This window comes from Corvus cornix, chromosome 3, assembly GCF_000738735.6.
Source record: "Corvus cornix cornix isolate S_Up_H32 chromosome 3, ASM73873v5, whole genome shotgun sequence".
Lineage (NCBI taxonomy): Eukaryota > Metazoa > Chordata > Aves > Passeriformes > Corvidae > Corvus > Corvus cornix.
In genome coordinates this window covers 111032277-111056353 of record NC_047056.1, presented here as the reverse complement: position 1 = coordinate 111056353, position 24077 = coordinate 111032277, and the positions used below count along the sequence as shown (strand labels likewise).

The window sequence follows — 24077 nt, the reverse complement described above, 5'->3', positions numbered from 1 at the left end:
TCCTGACTGCTATTTCTACTTTAAACACAGGAATCCTTGGGGATTACCAACCTCATATCACATTTCCTCTGTGTGCATGTAATAGGGAATTATCTCTTTTTCCACAAGCTTAGGTAGCTCGTTAAATCCCTCTATGAGCATTCTGCATAAATAAAGATGTTTCTCTTGATGTGCAAGTGTAGTTGGGTGTTTTGGAGTGTGTGTATAAGTGAAAATATACACACACCTGGGTGCTCTGTGGGTGCATATGCACAGCACTGCATGAGAATAGGAGTGAGGTTGTCCAGGTGTGTTCATACACACATAGGATGCACACAGATGTGTGTAAGAACAAACAGGAATGTCAGGAATGTGTGCATTTGCAGACAGGGAATTACCCTTACCTTTCCCTTCATCCCAACAGATGGATGGAAGAAGTGGGATGGTGGGCATTTTTGGGATTCCCTTCAAAGTCTGAGGGACTAAACATTAGTTATCACAGAACCTGTCTGCAGGGTGCCTCATGCTCTATCAGAACCTTAATAACTAACAGATTTTGGGACATTGGGACACAGAAGTTTTCTGTCCAACTGATGAAAGAAGAGTGACTCGGCTGGTTGTGTGAAAGAATATACAGCACAATTCTAAGCCTTTATAGGACTATGAAACTTGCTTAATATTATGGTCTCTAAACAGCTCTCGGACAGTTCTTCACATGTTAATTTTTTCATATATCAGCTAATGGATGGAAAAAATTAACAATCTGTAGACTCAGCAGGTTATGTATTCCCCTCTGTGGCCTGAGCAAAGACAGGAGCACCTTCAGGATGTTTCATCAAACTTGTCTTTGATAGATATCTTAGATGACCCCACTATTTCAAAGTGGCCCTCTGGAAGATCCCACCTCACTCTTGAATGTATCTGACACATCGCCTAAAGCAAAAACATGAAATTGCACAGCAACTCCTGAGCTAATAAATCTTTCTGACCCCAAAATATCTATACATTTTTATCCATAACTGGGATAAAATTCTAATGAAGTTTGGACTTGGTGTGCATGTACCATGGGTCTTTGTCTTCAAAACAGCTTCTTAAGCCTGTTTAAACCAGTACATTAAACATTGCTCAGGAACTGAGTCTAAATATATCATCAGTCTCTGGCTTTTTAGTGTTAGTTAGCTTTCCTTCTCCTGGATTTTTCCAGTGTGTTGTTTGGAAATTAGTGAAGTAAAATTGTTTTAGTAGGTAATGTACTTTGGGACCAGTCTGCTTTGGAAGACAAAGAGTTAATAAAATGGTCATGGTAAGCCATTGTCAAATGATCTCAGTAGCTTAGAGGAGCTTCTGGAACTATTTAGTTATTAGGAAGGATGCAGCTTCTTCCTCCTATTATTTCTACTTTGATTAACTTATACTGGTTCAGAACTTGAGTTTCTATGCTTCTGGACCATCCACTTGTGAGCTGTGATTTGGCTCACATCTAAAGCAAGACAATTTTCTGAACAGATGGGGAGATTTGACCAGTAGATGCAGAAAATTACTTATTCAAACTCAGACTGTGGTCCTAGATGCAGGTAGAATGCAGCAAACTTGAACTACATTACTGGGCAAACCTGCACTTTTAATAGGCACAGCTAGCAGGGATTATGGATGTTAATTATTTATTTGCATGTCTTTTAGGTAAGGGAGCAAAAACCATTAAAACATCATATGCAGTCTAAATCAAAATTATGGATTTTAGTTTCCTCTTTCAAAATCATACCTGAAATGTGTTAAATGTCTCTGGATGTCGAGGTCTAATATTGGAGTCGGTCTGGAGGATCCGAGGGGTGATCTGTCTTGACTTAGAAGGTCTTGGAATTCTTTACATATTTGTCTAAAAGTAAAATGGAAATCCTTAAATAAGACAGGTGTAATCCTTCCCATAAAGCTAATTCCCAAAACACTGTCACCTTATCCTGAGTGATCTCATTCATAACAGAATTGCTTGGCAGAAGAATTGTGACAGAAATTAAAGGCAAACAAATCCATCTCTGGCTTCCCTGCTCAAATTCTCAGAGCAAACAGCATACAGAATCTCTTGAACATGAATAGTTTCCATCTGAAACCCTGCTAATACTGACATTATAAAATACAATTTTCCTCCTGAATAGGACCCAGTTTGGCAGTGTTAAGTCTAGCGTAGCTCACTTACATTGGCAGCAAGGCTTATGGTTAAAGGAAGTGGTGAACTAGCATTAGAATATGCCTGAAATGTGTAAATTACTTTATTATTTACTTTGTGTAAATACACCAATACTTGTACATGGGCTTGTGTACCTTGTGGGCACTGCTTTATCTGCAAGTTGAAGTCATGAATATTTTGGACTTGCCTTCTTGACCCCCAACCCTTAAGACAAATAGAGCACTAGGGGTTGTGAAGGAAGGACCCCTTGTAGTGACAATTCAGGGTCTGTCTTCTCTGGTTTCCCACCAGCACAGCAGCCCAGCTTCTTTGTAAAGGATGGATGGTCTTACAGTTTTCCCTCTCCCAGTCAGCCTTCCCTGAGGCTTCTAAGGATGCCTCAGCACGCCTCAGCACCTGGGGGCTAAATTTGTTCCCTGGAATTCCTCTGTATAGGACCTACCACTAGGAAAGACCTGAAAATAAGGCCTTTTCATTCTTGTATTGTTGTTGTATTGTTGTTTGTAAATTAGCCTAGGAATACTCTACCAATAATTCTTTTAAAAAAGAAACCAAATCAGTTCCATTTAGCTCATGTCCTCAGAAGAGTGCTATCTGGACCATGGGTGAATAGACATCACTTACTTTTTTATGATTCAGTTAATTAAAGAAAGGAAAGGGGACCTCTCCAAATTAGCATATAGTTCTCCATTGCCTGTATTAGAAATATAGGCACTAATGGGGGATCAGGAGGGCATGATCACCTCCAGATGACCAGGACGCTCAGCTGGGGGCCTGATCTTGGTTGGATTAAGCTGATCGTGGTCACAGTGCCACCCAATAGAGTGACAAGGGCCGCCCTCACACCCACAGACCACTTGTCGCCATCTGATAACATCCATATAGTGAAGCTCCTCTGGTCTCCTAAACGCTGTGGCTTCCTGAGAATAGATCCTGTTGTGGGTTGTCTCACAGACCTTGCCCAGAATATATTTGGGAAAATTCAATGAGCTATTCTCACGTCTTAATAACATGGACAATTGCAATCTGATGACTCGGAGTGTGTGTGGTTTACTTTGTTAGCATAGATGAAATCACTGTCCCTAGGGGCAGTTTCTAATACTAAAGGGCATCTCTGTGGTGCATGATTCCTTTTAGGAGACTCATTGCACATCTCATCCTAGGTAAAGTTTGGGTTTTTATTATCACCTTGTAACCCTTGTCTTTTGGGACAGGGGCATAATGGAAGAAGTGGGTAAACTCAGCTTGTTGGTCTTTAGAAGGTCCTTCACTGCTGAGTTACAGGCAAGAAAACTGTGCTAAACTGGTTTTACCCTTCGCTTTATCACTGTGGTACAAGCTGGGAACAGAGATCTTGGATACTACAGCTCTCTCTTGACTAAGAGGAGAAGCAGAAACCTATTTCCTGCTGTGCTGCTGGACCCCATCCAAGCCTGATTTCTCTAAATGCTTGTCATCTGCATGGACCTAGACACTGACTGCTTGAAAAGACAGCATCACCCCAGCCTTTCAGGCAAAGAGAGGTATTCAGCAGAAATGTATGTAAATGCAGCATACAGTTTTAATGAATCAGGTCCTTAGAGGAAAAACAGTTCCTTTCAACAGCTGAAAACAGTCAGTCATTTTGGCTTCTAAACAATCCACTATCCCCAGTCGGCCCTGTCAGCACTGCTCTTCTCTCCTTCCTCCAACCTCTATTTTCTACCTGTTGAAAAAGTTCATCTTAAAAGTTCTTTTATTTTGACAAAGAAAAGTGTCAGAACCAAGTGTGCAATTAAGTTCCCTTCTATCTTCACGTGTCAAAAGTCTTTACTAAATGTTGGCAGATTGAAAGAAAAGAAAAAACTTTTTCATTATACATGAAAAAACCTGCAAAAGCAGTAACCTACTTTTTTTTTCAGGGGGATTTCTAGGCAAAGTGGTGTCTCAGAACCTCCACTACCAGTAAAATATCACCTGGGGTAATGACAAGGAGAGGGGTTGGCAATTTTTTCCTAAGCTGGACTGTGACTTTGAAAAAGCAAAGGAAGGTGGTTGTGCTGTCCTAGGGGGCACAGATTAATAAAAATAGTCCTGGTCACTCCTGCATGGGAAACATCTAATGATACATGGTCAGATGATCCAGTATATGACCAGGAAAAGATAAAACATTCTGTACTGGGTCAGAACAAGAGCCCAGGTAGGACATGATCCCTATGAGTGGCTAAAGCAAATGCCTGGTGTTGAGTACAAGAGTAGGGCAAATGTGAGCCCATGAATCTGATTTATTCCAAGTGTGGTAGAGTTGCCAGGTATCCAAGGACCAGATATCAGAGAAGTGTCATGAGCCAGATGCTGATCAGTCTGTGCTGGCTGTAATCAACTCCACAATAAAATTATTCAGAGTATTCTGGTTTGGTCTGTGTAAATGTGGGTGTATCTGTCCCTCTGATCATGTGGAAGACTTTGTGCTGTGAAACTCTGGGATGTTTCCTGTAGGACACTGTGCCTCTCCATCAACTGGAGCAATTGACACAGCCTTCAGCAGTGTTGCATCTGTCCAAGCTGCAAACTGGTAAGGTTCTGTCCCCTGCTGGAAAGCCTTTCAGGCTCTCCCATGCCTCTGCAAGGGGAACTAACCCATGTTTAAAGACCCTATAAAACCCGGTACCACTTTTTTGTCCTATTTTTAGGTGAATTGAATACATATCCTGAAACCTTTTAAACATTTCTAGGGTTAACAGGCCAATATCAGTACCCTTTGGCCAGAATTGTGACAATTCAGTCTTTTTTTGGAGCATCTTGCTCTGTCCGGAAAACCATCTACTTGCCCAGACAACCATCTGCTCAGTCAAAGGAGGTGAGTTGAAAGAAAGAGAATTAGGGGACAGGCTTCTTCCATTGTTTATGCCTTTCTTACCCTTTCAGCTCTTTTTCAGCCTGCTTCACTCCCATGCTGCCATTGCTGACACTTGTGTTCAGCAGTGTACACTGGCTACACAGCCCAATCATCTCTTCTTCCCATGGTAATTGCCAGGTAAAGCTCTGAATCTTCATTGTCTAGTCCATAAAATTGTTAGAATGGACCATGACACCATCCTGTTGCACCAATCTGTACTGTCCCAGGCAGGTCCCGAGTTTGCAAATGTGAGAGACCATTTCCACAAGATAGCTTTGGAAGATGAGCAGTTTAACACAATGAATGTGGTTTGTCACATGATAGAAAACAGTCCTGTTTTTGTTCTCTATATTTCCACCAGCATGGCCTCAGACCAGGTAGGGCTGAGAGGACAGTGAGGAGTCATTTAAGCTCGGTAGCCTCCATGTGTTTGCTCTTGGCATCTAAAGCAGCAGCCTGTAGCCTTCACTGGCCCATGGGCCACAGTTCTGTGCATGGCAGCAGAACTACTTCCACTCGGGGTGGGTGGATTGCTCAATTACAAGGTATGGATGCCCTTGATGTCAAGGAGGCCTGGGACCTCCTACTGGACAGCAGAGGCTTCCTCACTGTAGACTTTTAGAGCTCTGTTTCATTACCCCCATGTAGATTTTTAATACCCAAGACATCCGTAAGCACTGGCAGATACGACACAGTAACAAAAGGAGATCTGTGTGCCCCTGGAGCAGCAGCTTGTGGCCAAACTGGATAACCCAGTTCAACCCAAATGGCAGTGGATGCCCATGTTTGGACAGCTGAATTGAGCCACTGAATATGGATGTCTAAATTCATAATGGAATTACACCTAGATATGAAAAGCTGTGGAAATTGTCTTACTCTTTCCACTTATTTTTCCTCATCACCTCTATTCTAAGGATTGTGGAAATAACTTTGTTCTTTCCCCTTATTTTCCTCAAGAGCCCACAGGTGAGCACTTCTATGGGCTTCTGGCTCTGTCCCACAGTGGACACACACACAGGCAGTGGTGCTCCAGATCTTTCCATAGATAAAATTTGCCAAGAGTGATCTTACCACCCTGGAATTTCTGTGTTGGTTTTGGTGGCAGCATAGCAATCCCCACTTTTTCTGGTGCCATTGGTCACAAGCCCCACGAGTCAGGGAAGTTGTGGAATTGCTGAAATTCCAAACTTAGAGCTTAGGTATGGCTGGTGAGTAGTTGAAACTCCTGATGATTGTCGAGAGTTCTTCGATCAGATACCTAGAAGCATGGCTCAGAAATGCCATGCTAATATTGTGACGTCATGTCTCCTGAAACACCTGGGCAGGACTGGGAATCCCTGTTCTCCTTGCAGGCAGGAGAGGGCAGTAGTAACACACACATTGACCCATCTGTCCCTGTTACCAGCACTGACTGCAGGAGGATGTGGCCTTTCTGTTATCGACAGATCTCTCTGAGCAATTTCCTGGTGCCTTTAACTCATAGGAGGGGGGAAAAGTAATTTTATTCCTAACAAGGGCTGGATAACAGCCTACAAGCCCAAAGTTCATGGTGGTTAGAGGTAGTGCATGCCCATGAGACCCCATCTCAGTAGAGAAAGAGGGTGAGAAAGTAGGTATGGGGTGATGAGAAAGGGTAGTGAGACTCTTATGTGCCCCTGAGTGGCACAGCTTTTGGAGACAGGACATAACAGTGACCCACCAATTATTACTACCTGTGGCTTTGTGATTTCTCACTAGAGCCAGGGAAAAATGGAGAAGATTTGTACCATTATGGTTGAATTGTTTTCCTTAAATGGGACAAATCCTCAGCTAGGTGGCAGGAGGTTAATGAACTACACAGCAACGGGGAGACACAACTTGCAGAGAGGAATTTCTTCTGGCCAACTGGTTTATTCTCATGTCTCTGAAACCCCTTGAGCCCTTAAACGAAATGTGGATAGAGTTAAGGACAAGATAATATTCCACTTACATTATTCCTTTTAATGTACAAGGGAAATAGGAATGTGATATATGAGGTCTCTCATCACCTTTACAACCAGAAAATTCCCCCTGATCCACACAGTGATCCTTCTATCACCCCAGGGAAGGATCACAGGCTGTATTCATGGGATCCACAGACCTGAGATGCTTCAGTGCATCTCATCTTTGGGTCAGTGTCAGGGCAAAGTGCTCTGGATACAAGAGGGACGCCAAGGCCAGGAATCCTGGCAAAGCAGAAGGACATTGGGATGCAAAGGACAATCCTGTTGCTGGTCAACCCTTTCTCCAAGTACTGAGTAGTTCGTCCCTGTTGGATATATCACAGCCTTGAAGGGTTTCCAAACACTTCCAGCATGGAGGGGATGATTTGAGAGCTCAGATTTGTGGTCTCAGCTTTCCTGCAGCCTCACGTGTGACACTGCAGTGAGCACAGAGTGTGAACATGTTCAAGGTTACCCCACACAGTCAGACCACACACCTAGGGCATGTCTACCCTGTTCCACACAGACTATTTATTCCTGTTTCCCATGGCTCATGAAGGCTAATTCCTCCCTCATCAAGTCTAATTAACCTAGAAGAAATGTTATCCTAACATGATGTTACTGCTCCAGGGAGAGGAGTGGCTTGTTTAGAGTGAAGTCTGATACCTCTTTGTGTCTTTAATGTCTTTAGCAAAGCTCCCCTGCTGTTGTACATTGTTCCAGTACCTTTGACTTCAGGGGAGCTCTTGCAGTTTGCATCCAGAGAGGATCTGTCCTTCTGCAAACCAGCTCTCCCTCAGCAGACTAATGATAATTTTCTGACAGTAACCAGTACTTCAGTAGAAGCTCAGATCTCCTGCTCACATGCAAACAGGAGACAAAGCCAGCTTCTGTCCCACAGATCTTACCATGTAACAATATCCTCTGTTCTCATCTAAACCAAAGCATCTGGGAAGATGTACGTGCCCCCTTAACCACAGGAAATGAGAGCACAGCCACTGAAACCTCACTGCAGTAAATAAGGTCCCTCTTTCAGCATCCTCAGTGAGGATCTCTCTCACCCGCAGTCAGTGAGCACTGTTGTGATAGCAGACACCACAATCCCAGCTCCATACTCCCACTCCTCCCTCCCCCAACCCCCAGATCCAACATGGAGAAGTGACAGACCGATTTCTTTTTTCGCTTCCCTTCCCTCCTTACTTTGTCGCTAGGATCATCTTTTTCCTCGCTGTCTGCTCTTTCTGTTCCATGTGCTGTCTGGCAATGTGCTCTCCTACTGCCTTGGCAGGGAACTCTGTTTCACAGGTGTAGCCGAAATCTCTGGCCAAATGTAGTGCTTCCCCTGCGGTCAAACAAAATGGGTCAGTCATTTTTTAGGGTTGTTATTATTATCATCATCATCATCATTATGTTGTTGTTGTTATTATTGTTACAGAATTTATTACACTCTTTAAAAAAACCCCAAACAGTAGCAAATCACTTCTGTAGACAGTCATTCTCAAGTCAGTTACCCATTTCAGCCCAATTGGGCTGTTGATATTTAGTCATCAGTTGGTGCCAAGCAGAAGATAAGAAGGACGTTCCTCATCAGGTGGAAGGGTGCCCTCTCATGAGAAAATACTGGCCAAGATGCTTGGCCCTGCCTTGCCACCAGTGAGTACTGGGCAGCTGCCCAATTTTTCAAGCCCTGTTCATCATCGATATTCAAGGCATGGAAAGGAGCAAAAAGTAGGAATAAATGACTTTGAAGAATTGTGTCAGCCTTTGGTGCTTCACTTACCTGTGTCTAATGGAAGAAGAGCCCTCTAGCCCAGGAAAGAGCCATGGGGATAACACACATCCCAGTATATTTGCTTAGAGGTTAAGCCAGCGGTACAAATGCCCCACACCACAGAAGAGCAGACCCCAAGGGAGAGCTCAATAAATAATCCTACTTCTAAAAGGATTGCAAACAAAGTTGACCAGGCAAAACAAAAAGGGAAGATGATGAAGAAGACAGTTGCTCTTTCATAGGTGGTTAAATCAAGGTAAAAGAAGCACCTGACTCAATTAGGCTTTTGAGAAGTCTGTGACAATGAACACCTCTCTACCTCACTGCAGAAACTGAACACCAGAACCCAACTCTGTGCTGGCTTCCAAATGCCTCTGGAAGAACAGGACTGTCTTCACTAGCTTAGAGAATCCAGAATTTTATTTTAGGGTTTACTGAACACTCTGACCTGCACACTGCGACTCTGACAACCTCCGTGTGGGATTTATCTGATCAAAAGCAGCTGCCTGGATTGTGAACATCTGTGCCTAAGTTAGTCTTTCCCTGGTGGGAAATAGGTATTTCCAGATGACACTCGCTCTCATCTCATTGTAGAAAGAAGAAATAGGTCAGCTACCAGAAGCGTGTGTTGAAGCACATCTGCATGAGTGACTAACAGAGATGTGCTCCAGAATAGCTTTGGAGTTCAGGGGTTGTGGGTTTTTTTACTTTAGTTTTGTTTTCTTTTCAGAGTTGTGAGTTTGAGTGCCATCAGAAGTGGCATTGGACTCTGGCTCTTTGAAGTTCAAAAGGCTGATGCTGTCAGGAGGGATGCAGGACATGTAACTCCTCCCTTTGAGAACATCTGAAGTGGAATACATCAGATTAAATGTCAATATTGATGTCTGACTTAATACTTTCAAGTCAATGGTGACAAACTAGCGCTTGAAGCAGGTATCATCCTATACCAGAGTAGAAGGTAAAAGGTAGAGTAATTATGGAAAGTCTGGATTAGAACTCAGGAAATCACCTTCTGCTGAAAGCATTGCCTTAGATGAGGTTATTCAAGGCTTTTCCAAGCCTAGCCTTGAATATTTCCAACTATGGAGATTCCACAGCTGTTCTAAGCAACATAATAAAATGTTTAATTATTAATTTTACTTCATTTAATCATTAAATTAAATCATTAAACACACAGAAGTGCTGATTTCTCCCTATTTACTATGATCTGACATGAGAAGACAGATAAAACTGCAAGGAAGATGGGGAGATGAATCCCATCCTCAGCAGGACTTGGCTAAGCCGAGGAAGAGGAGAACTTCCATGGAAACAGTGGTCCTATGCCAGGGACGGTGAGGAATAAGAAACCTCTATTCCAACTCCATTCTCCCCCTTTTCAGATATTATTGTCTCCCCTTCTACCACTGGGGTTTTTACCAGGAAAACACCTCTTGATTCCACAATACTTCACTCTGTGTTTATGTGCCCTAGTTTATTCAGGTACTGACAAAATCCATCCACCACTGCCAGGCAATCTGTTTGCTGATACCAGCCAGCAACAATCTCTGCAGCTGTAACAAACTTTACAGCAAAAATTGAAGATTATAGTCAAAATCATCTGCTTTCTTTGGTTTATTTTTAAAACATGATTTCCAGTATTCCTAAAAAGAATGAGGACCTTAATAAGCAATAAGTATCTCTAACTTGAAAGGAGAAATGGTTTCCACTTAGTTGGCAGCCTCTAGAAAAGTAAAATAATTTTCAGTTGAAACAAAATGGATTTCAGTGAAAACAAAATGAATTTCAGTGATAAGTTAACAGAGAATCAGAATGAACAGGCACATAGCTGACTAATTGCTTTGTGTTTCAAACATCTATCCCAGACTTCTTCACGGGTGAGAAAGGGTACAAATTTAAGGCACAGCTTTTAAATTTCTCTGGAGCTGTTTCACATTGTCTATTTCAGATATGCTTTTACTCTTCCTTAAATAAAAACTTACAGAGTAAATCAGTTTCAGAAGAGCACCAGGTTTTTCTTTTCAACTAAATTCCGTTAAAATATTTGATAGGTTTATCTTCATTCCAGCATGGAAAGAAAATAAAAGTTGAACCCTTTGAAGCTGTCATCAGGTGGAATTGCAATTCTCCAGACAGCTTCATCATGGTCCCAGTCAGTCCCAGTAACAACACTGGGAATGTAGACTGCAAAGAATTTAAACATTTAGCCGTTGGAAAATCTTGGTTTTGTCAAGAGAGCAGAGCTTTCTGTGATGAAATGTGGGCATCCATTTAACATGATCAACAACCAAGTGACTGAAATGTGAACGTTTTCACTTACTTTTAGGAAAAAGGGAATGAAAATGTGAATTGTCATTCAAACTTGTATTTAAAAAGATGGTTTATAATATTTGCTAGAGCTGAGAAAATTATACTAAACTGTTCTGATGATCTGAGAAAATTATTCAAGAGTATAAAACCTGTCTGGAGCTGGGATTGTGATTGTGATTGAATGTTAATGGTATATGAAGATAGAAAACCATGAGCAAAAAGAAACAAAATTATTTGTCTTTTTAGACAAGATATAGATGGGTAAAAATGTAGATACAAATGTAATTACTGTTTTAAATGAAATAATAATTAAAATATTTTCAATTAAAATTGAAAATATTTTTTTTCTGGAAATGGAAAGCTCATCTATACTACAAATGAACATTGGAGCTATGCATATTTATTCATATAAGCATGCATATACCAAAAGGAGTAGGCATCCTGAATTATAACTACCAATGCTAAATAAAAATAAAAATTTGGACATGAGAACACCCTGCAGAACAAAATTTCTCCTATCTCATTGTTGAGCAAAGATGTTGTTTTAAACCAGGACCAAATGATGATTTAATATTTAGAAATGGACTGTGATATACTTATTTTTTTGTGAATAGACATCCCTGTGATTACTGTACAGGAGGATTAAGTCTTGCTAGGGGAAAGTAGTTTATTCCAAATGTCATAGAATATTTTCTTTCTTTTTCTACAGAAAAATTTGGACAAACATTTACTTTGGGAGAAATTGTGTAAATGTTGGAAATGTGGATGAATGGACCTTTTTTCTTTTACCTTAGATTTGCCATCTTCTGCCTAGTTGTTATTTACATTAGGGTAGGAATCATAATAAAGGTAAAAACCACTAAAATCCCTGACTTTTATAGTTAGTTACCTTGTTTCAATCTAAATTCAATCTAAAATCAAATTTCCCTGTGTGTGATATCCCCAGCTCCTTCCTCCTGCAGACACAAAGAGCAGGTCCTGGGAATCTTGGACTCTCCTTAAACCCAGCACATGGCTGTGCAGCTCCTGGCAGCGCTGCCTCTCCTCTGCTGTTTGCCAATTGACCAGAGAGCTTTGCCTGATGGAAAAGGACAGCTGCTGGAGCAGAATTGGCAGAGACAGCTCTGGAAAGCCTCGGTGGGGAGAGCAGCCGAGTACCTTGAAAGGTTTCTGTGGGCAGGTGCAAGGAGCGGTGTGAGGGTCCCCCGGGGCCAGCAAGAGTGAGAGCTGCTCCTATGCAGAGTGAAGGCAGGAGCTGTGTCCCCAGGAGAGGGACACTCGGCATCTGAACCTCCCACTCTCCTCGGCTGTGCCTCCTCCGGATGCTCTACCCAGCAGAAATGTTACTTAGGGGGAGGAGGGACAGGCGGGAGGTGGAAGGAAAGTTTATTCTATTTGTAGGGTGAGAGGGAGGAGGAACAAGTGGAAGGATATTTAAACAAAGGCTGGTGGGGGAGAAGTGTGACAGTTGAGAGCACGATGAAAAAAGCAACCACTGACCTATTTTTTCTCAAGAACTTTTGTCCCCAAATGATGAATGTCACTAATTCTGTGTCTAGGAAATTTAGTGTCTTAATCAGGTTTGACAGGAAAACAAACTCTAGCATTTTTTGTAAGTTTCCCTTTTTCTTATCTGATTGTTTTTAAATCGTTCATGCACTGCTTTTACCTGCATCTGCAATCACATTTATGTTTTGTGTCTAAGTGACCGATTCAAAGAGAAGGGGACATCTCCCCTCTTTTCACATCCTTCCTTGCTCCCACTGGAGATGCTTTTGACTCTTGAGCCTGCAGTAAAGCTTAGCCTTGGAAATACTAGTATTTATTGGAGGAGCCTTTATTTCACAGCTAATACGCAGGAATTTTCCTTGTGGAGCTCGTAAGAAAAATGACCCTTCCTTCCCTCTAGTCCAGGCACTAGAGGGCATCCCTCGCCTGCAGGTTTCACAAAGATGTGTCCCCAAACTGCTCAGGAGAGTCCTGCAACACTGATTTCATTCTCCCTGTCCGCCTTTGCACTCGTGCTGATTTATGTGCATGACAAAAAGGACAGAACTGATCTGTCAAACAATTCCTACTTTGGGCTGCAGACGTCCCTACCAAAGACACTAAAGATGCAACCTGACCAAACCAACAGTAAACATCCTGCAGTGAAGCTAAACTCCAAAAGAAAGAAATTTGCAGAAAACAGGAGGCCACAGAATAATTTTCATAAAATCCGAACCTTCATGTGATGGCCACAGCCTAGAAATAAATTGCATTTCCTCGTTGAGTTTAACAGACTTCCCAAAGCTCAATGATTTTTGTATGTTTTACAGGAAGAGAAGTATTAGTCATGCCAGAGACTTTTGACATGGTTTTGGCCAAAAAACATAATAATCATGCAACAAATTTTGCCTTAATTTACATCACACAGATATTCAAGAGGTTGGCCACACTCCTACCTTAAAGAGATATTAAAACCTCAATATATTGAAGACTGTGAGGACCTTTAGTAATAATAAATTTAGAACTATCTAAAGAAGTCAAGAGTGACACAATCCTGGGTCCTTATGAGAGGTACACAGAGTGTACCTGATATTTTAGATATTTAATAAAACTAAAAAATTATTATTTCAATTTCTGTATTGATATCACACAGAAAAAGCTAATGTCGCTTTCTCTCTGGATTCTCTAAATCGCAGAATAAGCCTGTGGCCTTTCATTTCTGCCTCCTTCAGCAGCAGGAACCATTGAAGGATGGGTTTCCTTGATGAAGTTGTGCTGTAAGTTAGTTCCACCTGGAAGGAATATCTGCATGTCCAAAGTGAGAACAGCTTATACCACAAAGAATTCAATGAGCGCTGTCAAGTTTGACCCAGGATTAGTTACCCAGACAGGAAATGAGCTTCACTTAGTTTTCTGTTGGAATATTAACATGGTGGTGCCTTTCCCAAAAATTCTAGTAGATAAAATTCATGATTAACACATGCAGGCAAAAAGGTCTCTACCAAAGTGAGCTCACTCACATCAGTATTTATCTTTAGGACTCACAGCAAAGCAGTCCAAGAACAGAAGCAGCACCATAGGCTTGATATCAGGTTTGCTTTGAATAAAGGGCAGGGAGGTAGGCACAGCTCCATTCCTGGGAAACAGGAATCTAATCCTTACTTAAAGGTACTCAGCCTTCAATCCCAGGCCAGCAGCTGTCGGAGAGCCACCTCCCTCTCGGTCTCTTCTGATGAATGAATAACTGACCATATAGAATCCCAGAATCATGCAATGATCTGGGTTGGAAGAAACCTTAAAGTTCATCTCAATCCAACCCCCTGCCATGAGCAGGGACACCTTCCACTAGACCAGGTTGCTTCAAGCCTTGTCCAACCTGGCCTTGAACACTTCCAGGGATGGAGTAGCCACAGCTTCTCTGGGCAGCCTGTGCCAGGGCCTCACCACCCTCACAGGGAAGAATTTCTTCCTAATTTCAGCTTTCAGTTTAAGCCATTGCTCTGTTTACTAATAAACACCAGCTGTATTTATTCTTCCCTGACATGAGATGCCTGAAGGTGGAAACAGCCCTTGCTCCTCTAACCTGGCACCTTTTCTAAGCTCCATTAGAGCTTTCTCTTGCAAGCAGGTGTGATATGGACACACATGTAGTTCAGAGCAGCCCCATTGGAGTTCCTTGTGCTCAGTGGCCCCTGAAAATATCACTCCCTTGTCATAAACGCTGACAACCTCCAGTGTTGAGGATTCAGTGCTATTTCAGCCTGGATGAGTCTCCATCCTTTGAGATAATAAAAAACTCACAAGGTCCTGAGCAAGCTCTTCTAATTGACCCTGCTTTGAGCAGGAGGATTGGCCTGGGAGACCACCAGAAGTGCCTTCCAGCCTCAATCCTTCTATAATTCTGTAATTCTGTGGTAATATGTGCTGAGACCTCAGCCTACTTGCCTAGATCTGTATGGACCTTTCAGGTTATGATCGTAGAAGGTATTGACCTTTAGGATGAGCTGAGTTCTGTCAGCATCAAGGAGGAGGGATCTGAAATTCCCAGAGCTGCTACTCACAGCCAGACAACAAACTGGGTACTTAGTGGATTCACCCAGAATAGAAGAGATGCAGGTAGAGTTTCTTCCCTTTGCCTGAGGGGTTTGAACCTGCATCTCCCAGCTGAAGGTTTGAAGAGCCTGGCAGTATTTGGTGAATGATATTTAAACAACAAATAAAGGCCAAGAAAGTATCTCCTGGGCCTGTCTAGATATTATCTGAAAACAGATTTCATTCATTTATGTGTGTGGGGAAAAGGCTTGTCTAAATATTATGTTTTCTTATGGGAGAAAAAAAATCATCACATTTTTGGACCAGCTCCAGGAAATTCACAAGTTTAAGAAAAAGAAAAAGGAAGATAAACAAACCCACTATAGAGTTGGTATAAGACATTAATCTCTCTCACAAGAACACTCGGATGATCGATTTGTAAGCACAAATCAATGATGAGGAAACTGCAGGACTAAGACACTTGCTGGGGGCCAAGATATCTCAGAATGAACTTCCATTTTGCCACTCACTCTGTCTATGGCTTTAGGCAAGTCAGATCTCTTTCTACAAAATACAGATTATGGAATTTAATCCTATAGCTGGAAAAGGTTGCATACAATGAAACATTTTAATTATGGTTATATTATATTGCAATATTAGAGACCCTACCTTCTACCAAGGAAGTCAAGAGTGTGACATTTGCTGCTTTTCTTCTTCCTGCAGGCAAATTGAGTCCCAGTCTGTCTAATTTTTCTCGCAAGCAGCGTCCTCCATTCTTGGATTTTGCCCTATCATGAGAGAACAGAAGGAAAGAGAGACACTTGTCATTATTCTGCACCTTTTTCCCATGTTAATATAAGCCTAGAAATTGTACATAATTTGCTGACAAATGTGTGGGGTAATGCCTGCAGTAGTGACACCAATGGGAAATATTTCAGAGCTGTGTTCTTAATGTCCTGCTTGATCTATGTGAGTCTTTAACATTGGTTCTTTGGCAGAGTTAAAGATTTTAATGCCTGTCATGGGGGCATCAGATCTTCAGGCAGCTTTCCACCTAGTGGAGCCCAGTGTCCTGATTAGGGCACAGAGCCTGGGTTTACAGTGACTAAATATAAATATTGACAGTGCACACACTTATATCTGATTTAACCAAGCCAGGTTCCAAAGACAAATTAGAGAGAAACATGACCTTCTAGAATTAGATTAAACAGATATCCACAATGAGTGGACTTCACCCATCTGGCTTGTCTCACTCTTAAAGGAGGCCAGATAGCTACTTAAATGTAGATGTCTATGTGGAACCCAGCTCTAACTATCCCCCTACAATTTATGTAGAGACTTGGGTACTCAGAAATGTTGTCTACAAAGCCCAAAACTTACAATGAATAAGGACAAGGCAATAGGAAATGCTGAAGCTAAGATCTCAGCCATCATTGGTTATCTGTGCCCCTATGCCAAACACCTACATCCTTTGTTCTCACAAAATGAGTCCTGGTGTGTCCCAGGGCTGCTTTTCTGCAGCACCTCAGTGTTTGAACCGTTTGAGACATATCCACTTATGCAGCAGACGTAGGTTCAAATTCTTCCTCAGCCTGAGGGAATTTTAACCTATGTCTTTCAGACAGATGCAGCAGACAGCTAACAGCAAATAACAAATGTTAAAATGCTTAAACAATGAGTAAAACAGGGACTGGAACCCAGATATCTCCCATCCCAAATGAATGACCTGTCCATTAAATAGGTAAGAGTCTACACCTTTGCTTTTTTACAACAAATACATAATTAACCCCAAACGAGATTGAGGGGCCCTCGGCTTAGAAAAAGTAATCACTAACTAAATTTTTGGAGGTTCTGGTTCAATTTCCTTCAGGCAGAGGAAGGAACCAAACATGCAGTCATTTGGATATCTGTTTTTATGCATTAAGAAATACCACAACTTTGGCCACACTGTTTGTCAGGAAATATCTTCCGAAAAGAATTTTTTCTTTATTCAGAAGAACACTTTATTCCCAAAGCAAGCTGCTTGGGAAAATAGGTAACCAATGACTGCTGACAGGATGCAAAAACAAGCCTTCCGGATCTCAGGCAAACAATCAATGAGATTTTGTTTTCCTACATCTTTCCTAGTCAAATACAGAGTGTTTGAGCCTGTTCTCTAGCTGTGAAACCCTCAGTTACAAACTGACCAAATCTGTTCAATTGCACTCTTTGATTCATAAAACAGAATTAGCAGGCTGTGGGAAGTCCCTGGCTTTTGCAAACTCCTGAACCATGCCCAAGGTTAATTTGGGAGAGGAGATACTTAGTCTGGGTGAAAAACCTGTGGGGATCATTCAAGCATTTTAACAGAGGAGAGAAGGGAGCCCCCACATTCAAGTCGATGCCCTTGAATCCTTAATAGCTTGCACTGTATTGATGAAATCTACAGCACGAGTTTTTAAAGTGAAAATTAGCTGAAGGTTGTTTCTCTAGGATGAAGCAAATAGAGGGGAAAATTTTGGCAGATGTAGATTTTGGATTTCAATGCCTATAGAGGCAGTTAAATGAGACTTATGCCTTGAAAACAATTTGTGGTCTGCAGTCATTATTCCCCAAGATGGCTCAAGACAGCTCTTGAATTCCTGCATCTCTCAGGCTGGTTTAAATGACTTTCAGTAGAAGCACGAGGATCAGTGTGGCCTTCAGTGCCAGCAGTGAAATAGCCGATGACTTTCCAGCTAGTTTTGATCAAAGGGTGTTCAAGCAGCTGATGCCATCTGAGCTGACGCCTCAGGGACACCACGACTTAGATATGCCTGGATGAATTACAGTTGCCTCCTAGTTTTCCTCTTGCAATGTGAGGTACAGTCTGCCCTTTTCCTTCTTTCTGCTCCTGCTCTCTGCAGGTGTCTGCTCTGGTCAGGGAAGGGTCAGAGGCAAAAGTTTGCCTAATTATTTGCTTATCCTCCAGTATTTCACAAAAAGAAAAGTAAACTCATCTTATTATGTGGCTTTTGTGGTCAAGAGACATGCAAAGAAAGGAAGAAAAAGGCATCACTACACCTCAGTGGGTTAGGTCTTTTTGTTGAGTGAGTGCTGTAACTATTCTTGGCAAAACAATTTGCTTTGAGATAGTTTCTCAGAAAGAATTTAGATTTGTATCTCTGGTGAAATTTTCCACACATTTAATTTCCTTTTTTTTTTTCTCAAAACAAGTCAAAGCAACATCTCTCCATGTCTGATGAGTAACTCAACAGAGGAGGTAAAAAAAAATCAGTTTGATGAAAGGTGTAAACTTCCTCATTTATTGAAAATTCCCCAGTGTTCCCTCCTGATCCATCCCCTTCTGTTTACCTCAAGTATGACCACCTATCCAAGTAGGGAAAGAGAATAGAGCCTATCTGTTGAAAATAAAATAATTACAGCAATTACAGCATTGTCTAGGAGTAGTTATTCTCACCTTCAACTTACCTTCTCAAAATACCTCCGAGGAGGGAAGCGTTGAGGCATTCTGGGGGTGAAAGGCGCCTCTTCACCTCTGCAATGGTCACTTTGTACTTGGAAGTGGAGCTGAGCAGAGACAAACGACCAGGAACAGAGCAGAACAGGTCGGTGGGGTTGACAACACAGGTGCCACCTACAATAAAAAGGAAATATTAGAGTGGGGTAAAACTTCATCTTCTGTGTTTTGACAAACTCAACCATGAAGAACAATTCTGTGGTTCTGTTGTGGTTGGTTTTGTTCAGGTTTGGTTTTTCTTATGGCGTGTGTGGTTTGGCTTTCTATAATATTATTGTTTTGAGAAAAATGAGTGTGTTGAAATTTCAGTGTGGGAACAGTGAAGTATTAGATTTCATAAGCTTCACAGTCAAAATACATCATTATGGCCATTTGATATCATTTGATTTCATGCTCTGAAAAAATTACCTATTATCACTAGTCTCTTCAGTCTAGTATGATTAAAAAAATAAGATTGAACCATCACTCACAATTTAAAAAAACACTGTTTGTGAAAAATTTAGGACATTGGTTCTAATGAGAAATGTTAATTCTCATAGCAGTGTTTAGGATTATGAAGATGCAAGAACACTATGGGTTTGCAGTGATTTTCAGCAAGAACAGCTTTCCACACCTTTGAACTCATAAATTCCTTCCAAAGTTAGGTCAAATCCTCAGCTGATATTAACGATTGAAATCTATTGAGCTACATCAGTTTATCTCAGGTTAGTTCTGCAATTGTTTATTTCTTGACAGTGGCAATTACTTGGCCTGGGTCTAAAACTGCTGAATGATCACCAAATCTTTCAGTCAAGACTGTGATCAATAACTCCTCAGGCAAAACCGAGCTTTTAACTTAATATGAGAGAGAGAAAGAGAGAAAACTTTCTTTGCAACTGATCCAAGAGAGTAGAACAAACTCCCAGGGAGAGCAAGAAATAATCTTAAGGACTAACACATATTTTATCACCAAGCACAAAACACTTTTCTTTGACCTGCCTTCTCCAACCTGACTACAATAAAAATTTCTGTGGAAGAAATGAATCTTACCACTGCATGCACTCTTCATCCCTGAGGGAAAGGTGAGAAAAAAAAGAATGAGCTGCATATGACAGTGATATAAATATATAATTCAATGCACTACTAGAAGGAGTTCAGATGGTTTATGTGAGGATGATATAAAGACCTTCTTAGAGCACAATTAATCTGTGCTCATCATTCGTGCTTAGAGGAAACATATTGTACCTTTTAAGATACCCTGATAATTTCTTTTTTCCTGTGAACACCTTAATATTTTTTAACTACAAGAGTGCACTGTGTTACGCTTAAAAATTTTAGTTTCTAGCCTAAATTCTGTAATGAGAATAGAATAGAATAGAATGAAAATAAAAAGCTCATTTTAGACAAGATCCTACACCTTTCTCTTTATCATCTTACACGTGCAGCCCTCTTAAAATTAAGGTGACTCTGTTCCACTTCTCCCAGAGACAGACTGAAGGATGAACCTTCATTAAATGCAGACTATTTCTTGCTTACATAAGGCAAACAGAATTTCTTTCCAAATATTTCAGCTCTTGAAGGTATATTTAAACATTTGTGCTGACAGCAACACCAGAAAAGAACATCTCTTGGTATCAATCCCAGATGGGTGAGATCCTGACTCAGTACAGCAGGGTATTTTATGACTTCTAATTATGTTCCAGGGCAGATATTAGTGTCCACTTCTTAGACAGGATGTAGAGACAATTCATGCATCACCAAAATATAGACACATCAAGGGCACTGATGCACATTTTTCACAGCTCAAAGCTACAATTAATGAGCTCATACACTCAAACACAGAAATCTGGCGCCACACTCCTGAAATAATTTTGGATCTGTGTTGTTTTGGTGTGTTTGGGTTTTCTTTGGTGGATTTTTTTTTTTCCAGAAACCTGTAAATATTTTCAAGCAACATTTTCAAACTTCTGGTCTGTCAGGTACATTTGTGAAGAGCGTTAACACTGACTGGATCTGTTTGTTTGGCATCTGCTACACAATGCATATACACACGTGTATATATATATACGTGTCAAGAAAACAGTAGCACTGTGTACATATTTATTTACTTCAGTGAGTCTGTAGATTTTATAACGAGTGAGACTCTACTGAAATCAGTGTCAGATTAAAGTTCATCTCCTTGCCAGGTTAAGCCAGTATGTGCACCCTTTATGCCAGATAAATAATTGTTCCTTTATTCCAAAAACCTGTTACCCTGCAGCTGCTCCTACCCTAACCAGAATTTACTGAAACACTTCTCACTACTATTTAGTAGAAAGTTGCTTACAGTCTAGAATATTTTAAAATTTCATGCCTAAGCAGCATGATCTAAACCAAAGCAATTCCAGGTAAGCCAGGTATGGATTAAAAGTAAAAGAAATCAGCAAGTCTAGGTCATTTGCTTTCCAGAAACATGGGGAACAAGTAGCAAATTACAAGAAGATAAAATCTATTGCATAAAATTATTTCACTATATTAATTATTCATTGACACAGCAACAGAGAGCGGTGTGGTGCTTTCTAGATGAAGATATGTCTTTGTCACAAACTGTGTGCATTTTTGAAGGCATGAATTTCCTACCACAAATACCACCTTGGAGTGGAGACGGATGAGGTCCTGGCCTTTACACCATGTGGTAAACAGGAAAAGGAATGGAGGGCTGCTGGAAAGAGAGAGGAAAGGAGAAGGGCAGCCACACGGGAAGATGAAGGATTAGGTTTCTTGCCAAACACATGCTTCAGAGTATTCCTTCCTTCCTTCTGATCATGTGTTAGAGTGGACAAATGATTTTGTGAAGCAGCTTAACATGAAGACCACCACCACAAGACATATTTTAAGTTGAACTAAACAGCAGTGGCAACAACCAGCTTTTTTTCCCGTCAGCACAATGCCACTATGAGTGCTGTTGGAAAAGTCAATCCTCACTTAATTGTTAAGCCACTCCTGTCATAACAGTGTATTGAGAGGTGGGATGCTAAGACACCAGCAGAAGAAGCAGAAATAATGCCTCAAAGTGGAAATAATGCCTTTTGTGAGTCTAGCGATTCAACCTGGAGATCCCTATTCCTCTCAGCAGCTCTTACTGGCTTTGGAAATCTTTACAGACTGACTTCTGGTGACAGGATACATAGCACCCCCTCAGCTCATCAAATGAAGAGCCCCACATGCAGGAACAGCAAAGCAATGTGCCCACAAGTGTGCATGAAGAAGGGAAAGCTGTGGCCCTTGCACCCTGACTCGTTATCCATGGCATTTGTCCTGCAGCAAAGCCAGAAAAAGGAAAAGGAGAGCAGGCAGACAGTGAGATAACTGGTAGGATCACCCAGCTGATTGCCTCTGCAGTTTTGGGCTCTGAGTACCACGTGAAATGGGCCTGTGAATGTTAAGAAGACTCTTTTTAGGACAACTGTTTATTCCCATAGGGAACTGATTACGTGGTGTGGTCTGACTTCATCTGCTGCCATAAGATACTATTTTGGAGTTGACTGTAAATGGTGATGGTTGTGCTCTTACAGCCACAGAGGTCTGAAAACACAGGCAGGACAAGATTTAGTTGAAAGGAGAATTATATTTTATATTGCAACAGATAGATTAGGGAAAAAAATGAAAGAAGGGAAGATTTCAGGCACTCGAACCCTTCTTTAAGGCTTCTCTTTCATCCAACTCTATTCAGTTTCTTCTTTATTCATAGCAGAGTTTTACTCTCTGATCTATCATTTTCATGTGGATTCAATTAATACAATTGGTCACAAGATAAAAATGGGTGGGAAAGAGCGATGCTTTGTGCAGCTGACCTCATCTAGGCGAGAGACCAAGGGCCCAAAACTGCTGTATACTGAATCCCCAAAGCACCTCAAGAGATTATATGTAACCTGATGTAGTTAAAGATGTTCCTGCTCGTTGCAAAGGGTTGGACTAGATGACCTTTAAAGGTCTCTTCCAACACAAAATAGTCTATGATTCTAAGCTATGATTATTTTCAAGTGGCCTGAGGGAGAGGAATGACAAAATACTAAGTTCATTTTTATTAGTTTACTTTGGGGGCCCAATCCTTTTCCTTCTAACCGACTGGTTCATGCTCAACACAGTGTCCTCTTCATGAGAATTGTGCTTTTGCTTTGTTTCCCAAGCCTAGAACAAACAAAAGTTAGGCTATGGGATGCTGGAAAAGGTAGTCAGAGCAAACATTGGGAGACTCTTTTCCTTTCCTTATTCCCATTTCCCCATCAAATAGCACATGTCAGTACAAAATGCCAACACAAGCTGATGATGGGTTGTGCGGATGACAGCGGGGAGAACAGAGTCATGCTCTACCCCACCCATCTTGTCAACACAATGAAAATCACAATAATGCACGTGGCGAGGAGAGCTTGGTCTGTTTTGGTTGCAGGTTCCCTTTGTACAGATGAAAAGAACAATAGGGTGGCTGGAGGTGGTGGTTTATTCTGATTAAGTCACTCAGGCACTTGCTGAAAGGCAAAGCTCCCTTACAACATCAGAGTTAAGTATTTGTGCATCCTTTGACTGGTAAAACCAATATTCTAAAATATTTTTTATACTTTTCATAAACAATGGGGTTTTTTTTCATCAGGAATGAGAGAGAGAAATGTCTGTGGATGTCACTAGATGGTTATTACACTTTAAATACAAATATTTTTTTTAAATGTGTGTCTATAATTTTGTATATCCTAACATCTGCAAATTCATTTTGTACTTGTTAATTGTAACACCCACAGTATGATAAGTGTTTTATATTCATTCAATACAACATAGTCCCTTTCTCCAAGATATTCACCTGTAAATGTCATGCACCTGTGTAAGGAAACATCATAATACACTGGTGACAACAGTGCAGAAGTGCTGCTTATTTTGTTTTTCAGGATACACACATTTGTGTACTTGTGTACATTATTAAGTATAATCACGCCTGAATGTCGACAGATTGATCTTATATAAAATATTAATAGCACACTATGCTTTTTATTAGTCTATTATTGATATCTACAGGTGCTGTTTGTGGGAGCCTCCAGCTTATAGTGTATTTTCTGCCCTGTGCTGAAATTCTGTCAAGTTTACAGTACGTTACAAAATGAAGACATTAGAATCTGCCTCTCCTTAGCTTTTTTCCCCCCTATCATGTAGCAAATGTAAGCAAGCAGTTATCAGTACAGATTTTATGAGTACTACTTAATCCCATCTTCAGTTCCAAAATGTCTATAAGCAATTTAAAATGTTCTCCAAATTATCCTCACATGACCCAGTCATTAATATCAGGAGCTAAATATTCAAAACTCTAAAACTCATCTACATTTGTCAGGAAAAATAGAAAGTACTGCTTTTTTTTTTTTTTTTTTTTTTTTTTTTTTACGGTTATTCTTTTGGTTTCATTTAAGTTAACAAACTTTGCATCACATAGTAGCCAAGTAAAACCAGCTCATTCCACGAACAGAAACAATTCC

General features: G+C 41.0%; 1 protein-coding gene across 3 annotated transcripts in view; it reads right to left on the bottom strand.

Moving 5' to 3' along the window:
• Nucleotides 1–24077, bottom strand: part of TFAP2D (transcription factor AP-2 delta) — a 52087-nt gene that overhangs the window by 16743 nt on the left and 11267 nt on the right. For all 3 annotated transcript variants that reach the window (XM_010393193.4, XM_019282116.3, XM_010393194.4), the window contains 4 exons: nucleotides 18552–18717; nucleotides 15771–15889; nucleotides 8204–8345; nucleotides 1742–1855 (listed from right to left, as the gene is read on the bottom strand). In XM_010393193.4, the coding sequence (XP_010391495.1) occupies nucleotides 1742–1855; nucleotides 8204–8345; nucleotides 15771–15889; nucleotides 18552–18717 (541 nt within the window). The remainder of the gene's footprint in view (nucleotides 1–1741; nucleotides 1856–8203; nucleotides 8346–15770; nucleotides 15890–18551; nucleotides 18718–24077) is intronic.